This window comes from Kogia breviceps, chromosome 18 (genome assembly GCF_026419965.1).
Source record: "Kogia breviceps isolate mKogBre1 chromosome 18, mKogBre1 haplotype 1, whole genome shotgun sequence".
NCBI lineage: Eukaryota > Metazoa > Chordata > Mammalia > Artiodactyla > Physeteridae > Kogia > Kogia breviceps.
Window position 1 is genome coordinate 6,597,240 of NC_081327.1, and position 15,966 is coordinate 6,613,205.

General features: G+C 59.7%; 4 protein-coding genes across 5 annotated transcripts; all 4 read left to right on the forward strand.

The window, feature by feature from the left end:
• The first annotated feature begins 389 nt into the window (after positions 1 to 389).
• KCNA7 (potassium voltage-gated channel subfamily A member 7) lies at positions 390 to 4,785 on the forward strand. Its single transcript, XM_067018198.1, has 2 exons — positions 390 to 1,004; positions 1,992 to 4,785. Exons 1-2 carry the CDS (start codon positions 450 to 452, stop codon positions 2,808 to 2,810), a joined length of 1,374 nt encoding a protein of 457 aa, XP_066874299.1. The 5' UTR covers positions 390 to 449; the 3' UTR covers positions 2,811 to 4,785.
• A 1,979-nt stretch (positions 4,786 to 6,764) lies between these two features.
• NTF4 (neurotrophin 4) lies at positions 6,765 to 9,545 on the forward strand. Of its 2 annotated transcripts, none has more exons than XM_059046126.2 (3): positions 6,765 to 6,874; positions 7,873 to 8,001; positions 8,645 to 9,545. In XM_059046126.2, the coding sequence occupies exon 3, from the start codon at positions 8,657 to 8,659 to the stop codon at positions 9,287 to 9,289; it is 633 nt and encodes a 210-aa protein (XP_058902109.1). In that variant the 5' UTR covers positions 6,765 to 6,874; positions 7,873 to 8,001; positions 8,645 to 8,656; the 3' UTR covers positions 9,290 to 9,545. The 2 variants fall into 2 exon arrangements, with proteins under 2 accessions (XP_058902109.1, XP_058902108.1); XM_059046125.2 differs by having other exon boundaries at positions 7,873 to 7,996.
• Positions 9,546 to 11,243: 1,698 nt separating this feature from the next.
• Positions 11,244 to 13,844, forward strand: SAXO3 (stabilizer of axonemal microtubules 3). Its single transcript, XM_059045623.2, has 5 exons — positions 11,244 to 11,415; positions 11,700 to 11,900; positions 12,001 to 12,162; positions 12,877 to 13,004; positions 13,472 to 13,844. Exons 1-5 carry the CDS (start codon positions 11,260 to 11,262, stop codon positions 13,842 to 13,844), a joined length of 1,020 nt encoding a protein of 339 aa, XP_058901606.1. The 5' UTR covers positions 11,244 to 11,259.
• An 80-nt stretch (positions 13,845 to 13,924) lies between these two features.
• Positions 13,925 to 15,888, forward strand: LHB (luteinizing hormone subunit beta). Its single transcript, XM_059046155.2, has 3 exons — positions 13,925 to 14,763; positions 15,112 to 15,285; positions 15,553 to 15,888. The coding sequence occupies exons 1-3, from the start codon at positions 14,749 to 14,751 to the stop codon at positions 15,793 to 15,795; spliced, it is 432 nt and encodes a 143-aa protein (XP_058902138.1). The 5' UTR covers positions 13,925 to 14,748; the 3' UTR covers positions 15,796 to 15,888.
• Positions 15,889 to 15,966: the final 78 nt, after the last annotated feature.

Sequence of the window (15,966 nt, forward strand, 5' to 3'; positions counted from 1 at the left end):
CAGAGACATACAAAAGAACGAGAGAGAGAGAGAGAGAGAGAGAGACAAAGAGATGGAAATTTGTGACTCCAACAGAGCGGCTCAGATACTCATAAAAACATAGACGAGAGACATACACGAAACCCGGAGAGACGCAGGACAGAGATCTCAGGCGATGGAGAGACAGAGGAAGAGGAACCCCGAAGGCCTGGTGGACCCGGAGAAAGCGCAGCGCCGCGTCGCCTGCGGGTAAAGGGCGGGCGCCCCGGCAGAGGGCGCCCGGCCGCCCTCTGCCCCGCCGGGGTCACGGCGCCCCCTCCCCCGCGTCCTGGCCGCACGACCGGGCTATTTTTACGCGTGGACATCGGACACCAGGCTGGGGCGGCGGCGGCGGCGGCCGAGGCGGGGCCGGGCCGGGTCGGGCGTCGGGGCCACACGTCCGTCCGCGGGTCGCCGGGGCTGCGCGCGCCATGGAACCCGGGTGCTCGCCGCCGTGCGCCTGCTGCGAGCGGGTGGTGCTCAACGTGGCTGGGCTGCGCTTCGAGACCCGGGCGCGCACGCTGGGCCGCTTTCCGGACACGCTGCTCGGGGACCCCGTGCGCCGCAGCCATTTCTACGACGGCGCGCGACGCGAGTACTTCTTCGACCGGCACCGTCCCAGCTTCGACGCGGTGCTCTATTACTACCAGTCGGGCGGGCGCCTGCGGCGGCCGGCACACGTGCCACTCGACGTCTTTCTGGAGGAGGTGGCCTTCTATGGGCTGGGCGCCGCGGCGCTAGCGCGCCTGCGCGAGGATGAGGGCTGCCCCTTGCCATCGGAGCGCCCCCTGCCCCGCCGCGCCTTCGCGCGCCAGCTCTGGCTGCTCTTCGAGTTCCCCGAGAGCTCGCAGGCCGCGCGCGTGCTCGCCGTTGTCTCAGTGCTCGTCATCCTCGTCTCCATCGTCGTCTTCTGCCTCGAGACGCTGCCCGACTTCCGCGACGACCGCGACAACTCGGGGCTCGCCGCGGTGGCTGCAGCTGGCCCGGTGAGGGGGCGGGGCCTGCGCGTGGAGAGGCGGGGTTTGGGAGGAGCTGGACGAGGTCCACGGGGTCCTGGCTAATCATAAAGTGGGTAAGGGGCAATGGGAGGTGGGGGCCTCTCAGGAAGGTGGGGCCTGGCTGTGGATGGGCAAGGCATTGGGGGCCTGGTTGGAAGACCTGACCAATCAAAGGTGGGCAAAGGCCTGTGAGAGGTGGGCGAGCCAGGGACGGCGCCAGACCGTGGGACTCTACATTAAATCCTGGGCTGGGGGCGGGAAAGGTGTAGCTTAATGGGGCGGGGCCTGAGGATCTAAATAGGAGGACCTGCCTTTTCAGAAGGCGTGCGCTGAGGTAGGTGAGAAACCCGGCTTTTGGAGGGCAGGAGCACAGGAGGACAGGTGTATTAAGAAATCAAAACTGAGGGATAAGGAGAGACTGAAAAATCGGGGGTCTATACGGCTGGCAGTAACCAATGGGAAGGATGGGCTGGAGGTAGTGAGATCTGGGACCTGAAGAAAGCCGTCGAGGGAGCTGCAGATCGAGGGGTGGGGCAAAAGGAATCCATCATAAAGAAAGTTGAGCTGAGGATCGTGAGGGGAGGGGCCCGGCTTTTGGCATAAAGATAAGGTCTTTAACCATTATGGTCCAGACTGGGTTTGGGGAGGGCAGGGCACAAGGGAGTGGGGCTAGGATGGGGGACCCTCCCCATCTGGAAATTCAACTCTGGGGGCGGGATTTGGGGAGGGAAGAGATTGAGCCCTTCTCAAGCATTATTTCCGGAGGCCCTGCCAATGAAGGATCAGGGACCCTAAAGTCAGCCTTCCGTGGGGGTCCCGAGGAGGAGTGCACTACAGCTAGGTCACCGGGGTTCTGGGGGCAGCAGCTATTGACCAATTTGTAAAGAAGTAGTTGAATATTTAAACAGGATATATGGCCATTCCAGTGTATACCAGCCCTGGCATGGTCCTCCCTGAACCCCTTCCTCTCTGCAGTTTCCGGCTCGGCTGAACGGCTCCAGCCCATTGCCTGGACCCCCACCTCGCTTGCCCTTCGATGACCCGTTCTTTGTGGTGGAGACGCTGTGCATCTGTTGGTTCTCCTTCGAGCTGCTGGTGCGCCTGGCGGCCTGCCCAAGCAAGACAGCCTTCTTCAAGAACGTGATGAACCTCATCGACTTCGCGGCCATTCTGCCTTACTTTGTGGCACTGGGCACTGAGCTGGCCCGGCAGCGGGGGGTGGGGCAGCCAGCCATGTCCCTGGCCACCCTGCGGGTCATCCGGCTCGTACGCGTCTTCCGCGTCTTCAAGCTGTCCCGGCACTCAAAGGGCCTGCAGATCTTGGGCCAGACCTTCAGAGCCTCCATGCGAGAGCTGGGCCTCCTCATCTTCTTCCTTTTCATTGGTGTGGTCCTCTTCTCCAGCGCAGTCTATTTTGCTGAGGCCGACCGGGCAGAATCCCATTTCACCAGCATCCCTGAGTCCTTCTGGTGGGCGGTGGTCACCATGACCACAGTTGGCTATGGAGACATGGCACCCGTCACGGTGGGCGGCAAGATAGTGGGCTCTCTGTGCGCCATTGCCGGCGTGCTGACCATCTCCCTCCCTGTGCCGGTCATCGTCTCCAACTTCAGCTACTTTTACCACCGGGAGACAGACAACGAAGAGGCCGGGATGTACAGCCACGTGGACACGCAGCCCTGTTGCCCACTGGAGGGCAAGGTCAATGGGGGGTTTGTGGATCGAGAGGTTCCTGAGCTCGCAGCCCCACTCCTCTGGGCTCCCCCTGGGAAACACATGGTCACCGAAGTGTGAGGGACAGTTGGGGTCTGCAGAACCTCACATTTCCTTGGAGGGAGGGAGGGAGGGAGGGGAGAAAGTTGGGGGGAGGGCGTTGGGTTTAGGAAGAACTAAGTTAGGTGGTAATGAGTTGGGGAACACTAAGTCTTACTGGGTCTTGAGTTGTGGATTGGTAGCTCCTGTGGGTACCTCCTTAGGTGACAGCGAATGCCAATGGGTTATGCTGATTTGAGGGGGAGCCTCCATCGGTTTGTGTTGCATTGGGTTGTGTAAAGCTTGGGGTAGTATTGAGATAGGTTTTGTCACATAATTTTGTGAGTTTCTTAGTTCCATGTTGGGTCGGGTTGGGTTACGCGTGTAGGTGAGTCTTGTTCAACTGCATTATGCAGGGTTCTGTGGTTTTCTGAGTCCCCTAGGGCCATGTTGGATCAAGTAAGGTGGTCACCCACTGCACTGTTGGGACTGATTGTGTGTTCACGCACGGTGCCGTAGAGGTGGGTTGAGACACTGGAAACTGCGTGGCTTTGTGATTCTTCTAGGGCCGTGTTATTTTAAGTTTTGTCAACTTGTGAGTCATGTAGAAATACGAAGAGCCATGTGATAGAATGTGAGCTTTCTAGGTCATATGAGGTTAAGTTGGGTTGGAATGTATGAGCATAGGAGTCTTTCAGGGTTCTGTTGTGTTGAATTGTGTCGAGTTATGTGGCTAGAAGTTTGTCGGGGCTGCAATGAGTTGAGTCGTAATGAGTTGTATAATCATGTGAACCTCGTAGGACCAGTTCAGATGGGTCATACAACTGTTTGATTTGGGTTACATCAAGTTGCGTCCTTGAGTCCTGTAGGAACGTTGGGTTGAGCTGGACTGGATGTATGAGCACCACAGGGCCATGCTGGTTTGTTTTGCATTTAGTGGTAGCGCCAGGACCCAAGGATAACAGCACTGGGACTGAAACATGTGTCAAGGAGTGAATATGGTATGTAGACTCTAGGAGACCAACTGAACTGGCTTGCCCAGTGTCACGCCTATAAGGGGCAGGGCTAGGTTCTGTATCTGTAGATTCAGTTGTTCACACAGAAGAAGGCTTCTGGGTGAACTCAGAAGATGTAGACGCCGCTTCCGTTTACCCCACGCCTGCTTTTTTTTGCCATTCAAACCCCTTCTCTATCTGTCTTCCCATGGAGTTTTCCTTCCAGACATGGAGATCAGAGCCATCAGGGAAGGGGAAAGGGGGAGAAACTGTACTCTGTCCAGACATGATGGGGGGATAGAAACCCAAAGGAGGGGGACAGAGAGCTGGGGAGGGATGGAGACCCAGAGAAAGAAAGAGAAAGAAACCCCCAAGAGGGGAAAAAGACCCAGAGGGGGGGGGAGACAGAGACCCAGAGGGGGCAGGTATCAGGCACCCAGAGGGAGAGGGACAGAGACCCAGAGCTGGAAAGAGACCAGAGCACCCCAGAGAAAGAGAACCAAAAAAGAAAAAGGCAGAAAAAGTCAGTGCCCCTGAACCTGGGAGAGATGCACAGTGTATTCCATGGAATCACAAAGGGATCCCAAATCAGGATGCACCACCCTATCCTCCCGCAGCTCAAGAAGTGTGTCAGACAAACTGCAGGGCCCACTCTATCTTCCTGGGGAGAAAGCAGTGTCTCAGAGCATGCGAGTGGCTTCCCAAGGTCGCATGGCTTGTCCCCGGGGAGGGATGGCGGGGCTGGACTTGTGGCCTGCTGCTCGACCCTACATGTCCCCATCAGCCTGCTGGTCTGCACAGGACTTCCCGGGTCTAACAGCCTCATTTCTCACAAATGAGGAAACTAAGGCTCAGAGGGGAGGGGGTTACCCAAGGTCAGAGGTCTTTCAGTACTAAAAGGGCATTTGGAGGAGGAAGAAGAGGAGGATGGTTACGTCACTAACATATGTAGGGCTGCCTGTGTGCCAGGTAACTTTCAAAGTACTTGTATTAATTTATTAAAATCCATCCAGTGGTTTACAGAGAGTTGTTGTTGTTATTTTTAGCTAGGAAACCACCCCCCCCCTTTCTTTTTTGGTCAAATGAAATCTTCCTTAGGAGCACAAGTGTCATGCATCAGAGGGTGTGAACTGGTTTGAGGAGTCTCTCTTGACAACTCAGAATGTGGCCAACAAATTCCATTTGGAAACCCCTGATTTAATCCAACCACCTTTTTACACAGAGAGATAGAAGAAGGTACAGATTGTGAGAAGTGTTTGATAAAGGTTGAAAATAATGTAACCTTTAAATAATATAACACTTCTCTCCGAAATGGAGAGAAAGGCACATTTGGAAAAGAAATGGAGACAGACAGACCCCCTCACAGTGACAGAAACAGGGCAGAGTCTGGGAGGCAGCCACAGAGCCCAGCACAGGGACCCCAAGAGGAAGAGACACGTGCAGAGAGGACAGAGATCCCCAAGGGGAGGAGGGAGAGCAGGAGAGAAGAGGGCAGCGGTCTGGGAGGGGGTAAGAGATGGGAGGGAGGACAAAGACCCATAGAAGGGGTAAGAGACCAGAGAGGAGGGGCCAGAGATCCAGAGAAGAGAGAGGGACAGGGACCCAGACAGAGAGGAGAGGGATACAGAGAGAGAGAGGGGGACAGAGACCCAAGGAGAGAGGGGGAGACGGAAACTGTTTCCCATTACTCTTTGAAAACTCACCCCTACTACCCCATCAGAGACTGAAAGTTGCAAAAAGTTCCTCCGGTAGGGGGTGGGGCATGTTGGGTGCTTAGGGGTATGGGAGGCATGGCGAGGTCAGGGAAGTGACCTGAGTGGACACTCAGAGACTGGGTAGCGCCCCCTCCTCCACCCCAATCAACAACCGCAGCAGCCTTCTACGTGGCCTTGGCTCGGATGGGGAGAGGTGAGGGGAACACCCTAATCCAGGGACACCCTTCCCGCCACCTTGCCATGCTATATTTAGGCTGAGAGAGGGGTACGGGATGACCCCCCTCCCCACGAAGGCGGGTGTCGGCTTTCCTCCTGAAAATAGCTCCAGGGGAGGGGTGAAGCATTAAATCTGTCCCGGGACTCCAACCCCTGTCTGCTCTCCATCTGTCTTAAGGTCTCTCTGTGTCTGGGTCTCTGTCCCCCTTGTGGGGTTCTGTCCCCTTTTCTCAGCATGTCCGTCCCCTCTCTCTGCATCTGTGTCTTCTCTCTCTCTCTCTGGGTTTCTGTCTCGCTCTTTCTCTGGGAGCCTGTCCCCTTTTCCTCTCCATTTTTGTGCCTTTCCCCTACCTCCCTTCATCTGTCACTATTCACTTTCTTTTTCTCAGCAGGTCATTCTGTTGCCAAATCATATCTTTGTCTATCTCCGGGTCCTGGAGTACCTTGAGTTGCTCTTATCTGAACTCAGGACAAGACCCTCTCCCCAGTCCTCACCCAGGAAATTCCAGCAGAGAGGACTTATGTGGGAGAGACCCCTTCGCCCAGCGTCTCCCCGGGGCCTCGGGCCTTATCACTCCCGAGCCCAGCTGGTTAATGTCTGGCCTGGAGCTCCCGGGAGAGCTGGGGGTGCGAGCAGAGGGTGGGAACCTGCCCGGGGATTGACACTTCACTGGCAAAAGAACGCAAAAGAATCTCAGGCCCAGACTCCTGGGTCGGAGGGAGGAGGGGGCTGGAGCTGAGGAAGAAGGGGCTGGGGGTCCAGACTCCTGAGTCTGAAGGAAGAGGGAGCTGCGCGGGCCCAGACTCCGGCGTCTGCGGGAGGAGGGGCTGGGGGACTTGGACTCCTGGATCCGGGGGAGGAGGGGGCTGGGGACCCGGACTCCTGGGTCTGAGGGAGGGACGTGGGGGTGCTGGCGCCTGGCCTCCTGGGACTGAGGCGGGCGGGGGGCTGAGCTAGCCAGGCCGGGCTTCCGAGGTCTCGGCACGCGTGTGGAAGGCGGGATCCCCCGGCCCCGCCTCCGCCGTCGGGCGCCGCCCCGCCCCCGTCCGCGACCCGGGCCCTCGGGAGCTCGTGCCGCGAGGAGCCGGCGGGCGAGCGGGCGTCCCTGCAGCCAGCGAGCAGGAGGAGGAGCCGCCGCCGCGCCAGGGGCAGCCGGGGGAGCCGAGGAGTTCGGCCCAGGTAAGAGCCTCCGCGCCTCCTCCCCCGGGATTCCGGCGTCCGGGTCGCCCTGCCCCCGGGTAGGGAGGGACGGGGGCGGGGCCGGCGGGGGCGGGGCTTGGCGGAGGAAACTGAGGCAGGAGGGCAGTGTCCCAGAGGGACAGCCCGTGACCCCCAGCGGGGTCTCAGGAGTCCGGACCCCCTGGCTAAACCTTCTGGGGGAGGCGGGGCCGGGGAGTCCGTATATCTGAGTACCTGGGAAGGAGCTTGAACTCTAAAACTCCAGGGTCTGAAGGAGGAGGGCACTGGGGGTCCGGACTCCTGGGTTTGAAGGAAGAGGAATTTGGGGGCCTGGACTCCCGTATCTGAGGGAGGGAGCTGGGGACCTGAGCTCCTGAAAGAGCAGGCAGCTGGGGCCGGGGCTCTAGGGTCTGAGTGAGGAGGGGGCGAGAGCCTGTTCTCCTAAGGGAGGGGGCAGCTAGGGCCCAGGACTCCAGATCTGAGGCAGGAGGCAGCTGGGAACCTACACTCCGGGTTCTGGTTGGGTCAACATGTGCCCCTCTTCACAATTCCCCCTTCCCATTTCCCCATCTCCCAGCCAGGGCAGGCGGCCACGACAGGTATGTGCAACAGAAGTCTTGGACGGGCCCTGGCCTGTCCTGTGAGGAGAGAACATTCCAGGAAGCAGCCTAGGGGACCCGGGGCTTCTTAAGTGTGGGCCCTCAGGGACCTGGGTGTCCAGGCCAGCCCTGCCCCTGCCCTGTCTGAGAGATGAATGGGCTGAGGAGGATGTAATCTTTTCCAGCCTCCTTCATCCTCAACGTCTCCCCTCCCCTCGCCTCCCCCCATCTGCTTTCCATCCAGGAGCCATCACCTGGGCAGGGCAGGGGCCTCCAGCAGGGGGATGCAGCCTTGACTCTTGGTCCCTTACACTTTAAGAGGAACACTTGAGAAGGAGAGCGTTCAGGCCCCCCTCCTCCACCTGCCTCTATAACCTACCTGTTCCCTTCCTCCGCTAGGTGGTTGCCCCCTCCCTCTCCTGAGATGTCAGGAAGAAGGGGGCCACCTGCGTCCCCCACAGGGGCCCCCCGGAGCCTGGGGGCCCCCAACTCCGGAGCTCGGAGGTGGAGGAGGTGCTGACAGGTCTGGTAACCACCCACTTCTTCTCAGTCCTCTCCAGGCCATCCTGTCCCAGAATCCACAGGCTTCCAGAGTGTTCTAGAGAAACTGCAGTATGCACACCCCTGCCAGTGTCTCCCAGCCCTGGGCCAATTTCATGGACAGGGAAACTGAAGCCCCACCTGAGAGGAAGTGTCTTGCCTTCACAGTGGCAGTTTTAAGCTGAACTTGGGTCTCCCTAGGATTCCAGAACATGACCTTTCTCAGAATTTTGGAAACTCAAACCTCCTCCAGGCTGCAGGGCTTAGGGTACCTTGGGATTGTAGAGGCAGGATGGCAGAGTGGAGTTGCTGGGACAGGGTTCAAGTTCCACTTCCAGCATTTGCTGGCTGTGTGACCTGGTGCAAGTCACTAACCTCTCTGAGCCTGTATTTCCCCATTTGCCTGTATTTCCCCATTTGTTGGCTATTAGTAGTAATAATAGTAGACTAATTATGATGAATCTAGAAGTTGGGCATTATCGAAGTCCTAGAATATAGGGTCTCCCAAAGTTCTAGAACAAGTGCCAGAACCACCTCCCTGTGGTTCTGGCACACAGAAGTTCCCATCAGCAAACCCCCCACTAGTTTTTATCCTTCTCTCTAATTCCAGCTTCCCTCTCTCTATCCTCAGGTGCTCAGCGAGATGCTACCCCACCCCTCAGGCTTCCTCCCCATCCTCCTACTTTTCCTCCTCCCCAGTGTCCCAATGGAGCCCCACGCCTCACCCTCACCCCTGCCCCAATTTCCAGTGCCCGAGTGGGACCTCTTGTCCCCCCGAGTAGCCCTGTCCAAGGGTACCCCCGCTGGGCCCCCTCTGCTCTTCCTGCTGGAGGCTGGAGCCTTTGGGGAGCCAGCTGGCAGCCCGGCCAACCGCAGTCGGCGGGGGGTGAGTGAGACAGCACCAGCGAGTCGCCGCGGAGAGCTGGCTGTGTGTGATGCAGTCAGCGGCTGGGTGACAGACCGCCGGACTGCTGTGGACCTGCGTGGGCGCGAGGTGGAGGTGCTGGGAGAGGTGCCTGCGGCTGGCGGCAGTCCTCTTCGCCAGTACTTCTTTGAAACCCGCTGCAAGGCTGAAAGCGCTGGGGAAGGTGGCCCCGGTGGGGGTGGAGGAGGCTGCCGGGGTGTGGACCGGAGACACTGGGTGTCTGAGTGTAAGGCCAAGCAGTCCTACGTGCGGGCATTGACTACCGATGCCCAGGGCCGTGTGGGCTGGCGATGGATTCGAATTGACACTGCCTGTGTCTGCACGCTCCTCAGCCGGACTGGCCGGGCCTGAGGCCCATGCCCATGGGCATGGGCCCATGCCCATGCCTCTACCTGGGCAGGTAGAGGAAGAAGAGAGCTGGATGCTAAAAGACCTCAGGGGTGGCCTGGGTGCTCTAGGCCTCAGTTTGGGAACTCGTCAAATGGTCACAAAAATCACAGCTCTCTGATTTTGAGGGCTCAATCTGGGCAAGAAAGACAGATGGTGAAACCAAATGGGGTTTTGAAGGATGAATAGGAGTTCTCTTGGATGAACTTGAGGGTAATAATGATGATAGCCAATATTTTCTGAGTGCCTACTGTTTATGAGCTCTAATACACAACTTGTCAGATCAGCTCTGGTGGATTTGACCATTGGAGGCCCTCAGCTTCTAAGCTGCTGACCATGCGATCTCAGAGGACATCACCTTGTCCACCCTGGAGAGAGTGACAAGGAAGGGATATGTCAAGAAGTGTGTGTGGGAGCATAAAAACTGGAACATGTAGGCAACTAGTTGGGAGCTGGGGTTCGAATGAGAAATCTTACTTAGTCAGATAGGGCAAGTGTTGGCTTAGACATTCTGTTTTGAGGTAGTGAGCTACCTATCACAGCAGGAGTACAAGCAAGGTTGAATGACAGGAGGTCAGGATGCTTAAGAGTTTGGCCTTGGTGGGGAGTTGGAATCAGATTTCTACCCCTCTTCCCTGTCCCAACCTTTACCCTATACTTGTAAAGAAATAGACCTTACCATTGTCCAGCCTGAGTAGAGCATGAGGTTTTGACCAACTGGCCTGCCCTCTGGCTGGGCTCAGGGGTGATTTGGACCCTGATCAGCCTAGAGTGAGCCAGGAAAATCCAACAGGTGAAGCGGCCCCAGGAGCCTGAATGAGGGGGTCAGTGAGACCCTGGGCCAGGCTGCAGAAGGCAGCCTCAGTTTTCCCTGTCTGAAGAATGGGTTGGTGGGATGAGATTATGGGGGCTGAGGAGGCAGAGGCTTTGACCAAAAGGGCTTTAAAGTGAGGAAGTGACCAGAGAAGTGAGGGATAGACCCCACACCCTCAGGACACCCCTTCATATATTACCATTCCATAGCCGCATGCAAACACAGACACACGCTTTTGCCCTTGTTTCTACATCTCTGTGTTCTGGGTCTGCGGTTCCCGCTCTCTTTTCTGCCGCCTCCTTTGCTGTCTCCCTGTCTAAATTCCTGTCCCATCATCTCTGGGTCAGGAGCTCTCTTTCTGTCCCTGTTTCTCACTCACTGTCTCACCCATTCCTGTGTGTGTTTCTTTCTCATTCAGCAAAGCTCTTTCCACACCCCCCTCTCTATTGCTAAGTATTTCCCCGTGCGTCCCTCCCTCTTCTCCCACCCCCATACCCAGGTGGAAGTTTTCAGCCAAATCAAAGGCAGGCAGGACAGAAGAGGCCGAAGCTGATGCCGAGTCCTTCAGCACACACAGGGAGGGAGGGAGAGCCCTGGGGAAGTCTGGAAATCGTTACCCAGCCCCTCACCCCTGCCCTCTGCTGCCGAGGTGGGCTGTCCTGGCAGAGGGAGGAGGTGGCCAAGAGGGCCGGGACCCTGTAGGCAAGGGGGATGTTTCTCATGGATGCCCTGGTGCGCTGGGTAGCCCTGCCCTCCTCTCCCTCTGTTCCTCTATTTTGGGGTCTCTGTCCCCCTCTCTCTGCTGCCCCCTCTCTGGGTCTCTGGGTCTCAAACTCTCTGAACTCTGGAATTCTATTGCTCTCCCCCGCACTTTCTTCCCCCTTCTCCCTCTGCGTCTCCGTCCCCCCCCCCATTTCTCTGAGTTTGTGTGCCTCTCTTGGGGTCTCTGTACTCCTCTCTCAGAATCCTCCTCCTTCCTGCCTGGGTGTCTTTCTCACTCCATCCATCTGCACGCCTGCAGGCCCTTCATTGGCTGGGTTTAGGGTGGGAGGGTTCCGTCACCCGGGGCAACAGCAACAACAAGCCGGCTCCTGCTAGGCTACGGGGCGGGGGTGGGACCATGGCGGGTCGGACCCTAGCTCGGCGCTACGATCCTCCACGGTCCGCCATCTCTGGGACCGAGGTGCCTGGCTCCCAGCCCAGCTGGCATCTCACCAGCAGTGGCGTCGCCCACCACTGTAACCCGCCCGTGCCCTTTTCCTCGCCCACTGTGCAGGTGAGAGGACCCTAGGCTCTTAGCGAAGAGGAGACTGGGGGCCCAGACTGAAGGAGGGGCCTGGGGGTCCAGACACCTGCTGAGAGAAAAGGGGATTCCGGGCTTAGAGTCCTGTCTGACAGAAGGAGGAGGGTTCCAGGGGCTGGGTCTGAGAGAGGAGGGGTCAGGGAACCTGGATGCCTGAACTGGCGGGAGGAAAGGGCTGGGGACTGACTGGGAAAGATCAGGGCTTGCGGACGAGACTCCTGAGTCCTTTCAGCTGACGTCCTGCACCTTCTCGTCAGTCCACGGTCGCGGAGCCCCTGCCCCCGGCCGCAAAGCAGGATTTGCATATTTGGGCTTTCGACGAGGTCACCAGCACTTGGGAGACAACCTCGGGCTCGGCTCACGTGCCCAAGACCCACGGCGGGCCCTACGCGCAGCCCAAGGCCCCAGAACCTGAGGACCGCACGCGGACTGGGGGGATCAAGGATGCAGCGGAAAAAGTAAGGTTCTGGGATGCCCAGGTCCGCGGGAGACAGGGCTGGGGACCGCACTGGAGTCCCGTGCGCCCTCATGTTGTGTCCCCGCGTCGTCTTCTTGCAGCTCAGACACCGCGGCTGGCGCCTCCCTCTGATCACAAAGCACCAGTGCAGTGAGACGAGGGCGCAGCACAGCGGCTGGCCCAGCCTGGACCGGGGCGCCACCTCCTTCATCGGGCCCCAGCCCCTGGAGCTTGCGGACCACAACCGAGGGGGCCCTTCCCAGGTAGCGGAGAAGACCGCAGTGGCAGGAGCTGGCAGAGCTTTGAGACCCTGGGGCGAGGTGTGAGGGAATTTTGAGTCTGGGGTCTAAAGAGTGGGACAGAAGCTGGTGGTTACATTGAGTGGGGAAGGGGCTTAGGCCTTTTGAGGCGGAGCCAGGAGGAGGAGGGGACTCGAAGCCTGAAATCCCAGCTCGGAGGCTGGGGGAACAGCTAGTAAATCCTGGGGCGGGCCTAGGAGGCGGTTCTGAGGCTGCGGGCGGAGCTAGGTAGCCTAATGTATGTGTGGGCGGAGCTTGAATATTCCGAGGCCGGTCTGGGGCGGAAGGCGGGGCTGGCTTCCCCTGTTAGGGTGGTGTAAGGAGTAATAGTCGCCCGAGGCGCAGCTGAATTCCAGGGGCGGGACCGAGCAGGTTGGAATCTAGGGGAGGAGCAGGGAAGGTTTTTTAGTGACTGGGTTGCTTGGCTTTGTGTCCGATGACGGGCAGAAAGTATTTGGATTTTGGAGGTGAGGCTAGTAAGGGTTCCGATTTGGGGAGCGAAGCTGAAGTGCACCGGCGTGCAACTGGCCAGGAAGGATCCTGATTCTGGGGGCGGGTGTCGGTCTGGTTCACAGGCGCAGTTGAGGCCGGAGGAAGAGGAATTCCGTCTGGGACACAGGGCATGAAAAAGGGTATGAAACCTTTCTTGCTCACCCCTCCTCCCGCGATCCTCCTCAGGCTCTAATCCTCTGGACGGAGAACCCCGAGCTGGCTGGCCGGCCTTTCATTATTTCTGACCGGGGCATCCTGGACCGCCATCAGCTCTATCTGACCACTTCGGCCCGGGACTTCCAGGCCTATTCGAAGTGAGCCTGGGTCCTCCCTTGGCACCGCCCCCCTGCACAGCCCCCGCATAGGCTGGTGGGACGCCGAGCCCCCCGGTGTTGGCTCCCCGTCTCTGACTCAGTAGTCTCGGCCTTCAGCTCCTGCACGCGCAATAATCAGGAGTTCAGACCCAGCCCCTACCTCTTTTAGCGCCCTGGTATATATACTTAGTGTCAACTCTCAGGAACAGGAAGCCTGCAAACGGCCCAAGAAGGAGTTCTGGATCTGGGGATGTGACCCGGAGGGTCTAGGGCGGGCCTCCTTTGGTATTTGAGTCCCCCAGATAACTCTTTTCCGAGGATGCGAAAAGTCCCAGATTCCAGGCCCTTAAATACCTCGAGGACCCAGGAATCCAGGCTAGGACCCCCCCGGTCGCATGCTTCCTAAAGGCTCCCCGACTCCTACAGATGTGTCCTCCCCGTCGTGCCTCCACCGCAACCCCCGACAGGAAGGAGTTGTCAGGCTACCCTCGCAAGGACTCGATGACCTCCTGGAGCTTCGGGGAGACGCCCCAGGCCTGGGGCCACGGCCCGAAGCAGCCGCCCGGTCCGTGCTCCTCTCGGCCACTCCGGCCGCCGACAATCCGCACGGCCCGCGCCTGCCCGGTGATGCCAGCCGTGCCGCACCGCGGGGCGCTGTCTCCGGCTCAAGTATCCTACAGCCCCCCGCTGCACCCGCTCCGCCGGATCGACCGTTTCTGCCCGCTGGAGCTGCCCTGGGGCGGCCCCCACTGGAAACCCGAGTCAGGCATCTACAGCGCGCCCCAAGCCGACAGCACCGAGAACTTCAACTCCGACAGCTTAAAGCCGGCGCTGGTCTGAGCCAGACGGGCCAGCCCCGCCCTGGACACGCCCCAAAGCGGGGCGGGGGTGCCGAGCCTGGAAGACTGGGACTAGGGGTACACTGGGTGGGGCTAAGAGGGAACACCGCCCCCCACCTGGGGGCGGGGCAGAGCTTGGACCGGGGGCGGGGCGAATCTAACACGCCCACTCGATCGCGGGGGCGGGACTGAGCCTGGAAAAGGTACGCTGGGGCTGTGGGCTAGAGGGTGGGACACACCCTCTGCGGCGGAAAGGGCAGAGCTTATCTCAGTCGACGACAGTTAAATAGCCTAAACCACGCTCGTTGCTGGGTTCGGTTCCGGCCTCCTGGTTTCTGGGGGACTGAGTGTGGGGCAGGTGGGATTCCCGCTGAACCCCTGGTGAAGGGGCGGCGCGTCTCGGTGGAACCCCCACCTCTGGTGACAGAATCCAACATCGAAGCCACAGCCCTCCTAAGAAGTGGGACTGAGTCTGAGGCAGGTGGAGCAGGGTTGAGGCTTCAGCCTATGACCACTGGAGGACTGCCGAGGGGCGGCGCTCCAGCCTCTGGCGGGCTCCCCTCAGGATGGGTAGAGGGGGGCCCACAAGGCAAGGGGCACAGCTTCGGCCTCCTACAGCCTATTCCTTGTGCTCCCGCCACGGCCTCTCTAGCACCTGGGGACTGAGTCTGTGAAGTCCGCTTCACCTTGGGCGTCTTCTGCTTCTTGGCGCGGAAGCCACTCGGGGAGTGGGGGGAGGGGGGCGCCACTGGGCCATTCCTGCATCTCCCTGACCTTGTCTGCCTCTCGCCCCCGGGGAGATTAGTGTCCAGGTTACCCCACCATGCTGCCGCCCCCAGTGGCCTTGCCGCCCCCACAGCCCACAGCTATAAGACCAGGTAAACGCGGCAGGGGAGACACCGAGGATGGAGATGCTTCAGGTAAGACCGCAGGGCCCCTGGGCCCCTTGCGACTACATCCAGGCCACGGCTGGAAGGAAGAGGGAGAGTCCTGTGACCTGGCAAAGGAGGCCTCTTTCTAGAAGGGTGTGGAGAGCCAGCAAGCTTCCTGGCAGGAGGAGGGAAGCAGCTGGTGCAGGGCCGGAGGGTGGGTATCTGAGGTGCTGGGGTATCTGGGGTCCCTGGGTGTGGGGATGGGAGATTCTTGAATGGAAGACGTCAGGCAGAGGAGCTGGCTCCCCGAACGTGTGTATGCAGGGCTAGGGGGTGGGTGGTAAGGACTCGGAGCGGAGGGCTCAGGCTGGCCCTGAGGCACTGGCCTTGTCCCAGGGGCTGCGGCTGTGGCTGTGGCTGCTGCTGAGCGTGGCCGGGGTGTGGGCACCCAGGGGGCCACTGCGGCCGCTGTGCCGGCCCATCAACGCCACCCTGGCCGCTGAGAACGAGGCCTGCCCTGTCTGCATCACCTTCACCGCCAGCATCTGTGCCGGCTACTGCCCCAGCACGGTGAGCTGCCCGGGGTGGGTGGGTGCTGCCACCTCAGCTCCAGGCGGATTACTCAGGGCCAGGCCCACAGAAGACAGGAAGTGGCCCCGGGGGTAGAAGGGTGGCCTGCCACCCGGGGCGGGGGCTGGGCGTGTGGGAAGGAGAGCACAGACAGTCCTCTGGACACCCGAGTCTGGGATCTATAGGGTGCATGCAGTGAGGGAGCTCGGGGGAGGGCTTGGCCCCAAGTAGACACCCAAGCCCCCCCCACAACCCCACCACCTCCAGGTTCGGGTGCTGCCGGCTGCCCTGCCGCCTGTGCCCCAGCCCGTGTGCACCTACCGCGAGCTGCGCTTTGCCTCCGTCCGGCTCCCCGGCTGCCCGCCTGGTGTGGACCCAATGGTCTCCTTCCCCGTGGCCCTCAGCTGTCACTGCGGGCTCTGCCGCCTCAGCAGCTCTGACTGTGGGGGTCCCAGAGCCCAGCCCTTGGCCTGTGACCGCTCCCCTCACCCAGGCCTCCTCTTCCTCTAAGGATCCCCACCTCAACCTCCCATGCCCACCCCAACTCCTGGAGCCAGCAGACGCTCCTCCCCATCCCTCCTAATAAAGACTTCTCAAACTGCACTCTGGGGGTGTCTTTCTGGGGTCTCAGGGTGTGTGCGCCTGTGTACGCGCACACGCACACACAACACGCACAATAGG

What these genes read in the sequence shown, in the direction of transcription:
- KCNA7 (XM_067018198.1), top strand. Translation starts at nt 450, where the DNA reads ATGGAACCCGGGTGCTCGCCGCCGTGCGCCTGCTGCGAGCGGGTGGTG. An exon ending in CGGTGGCTGCAGCTGGCCCG is followed by an intron (nt 1,005 to 1,991) that starts GTGAGGGGGCGG and finishes TCCTCTCTGCAG; the next exon opens with TTTCCGGCTCGGCTGAACGG.
- NTF4 (XM_059046126.2), top strand. Translation starts at nt 8,657, where the DNA reads ATGCTACCCCACCCCTCAGGCTTCCTCCCCATCCTCCTACTTTTCCTC.
- SAXO3 (XM_059045623.2), top strand. Translation starts at nt 11,260, where the DNA reads ATGGCGGGTCGGACCCTAGCTCGGCGCTACGATCCTCCACGGTCCGCC. An exon ending in TCAAGGATGCAGCGGAAAAA is followed by an intron (nt 11,901 to 12,000) that starts GTAAGGTTCTGG and finishes GTCTTCTTGCAG; the next exon opens with CTCAGACACCGCGGCTGGCG. An exon ending in GACTTCCAGGCCTATTCGAA is followed by an intron (nt 13,005 to 13,471) that starts GTGAGCCTGGGT and finishes AACCCCCGACAG; the next exon opens with GAAGGAGTTGTCAGGCTACC.
- LHB (XM_059046155.2), top strand. An exon ending in CCGGCTACTGCCCCAGCACG is followed by an intron (nt 15,286 to 15,552) that starts GTGAGCTGCCCG and finishes CACCACCTCCAG; the next exon opens with GTTCGGGTGCTGCCGGCTGC.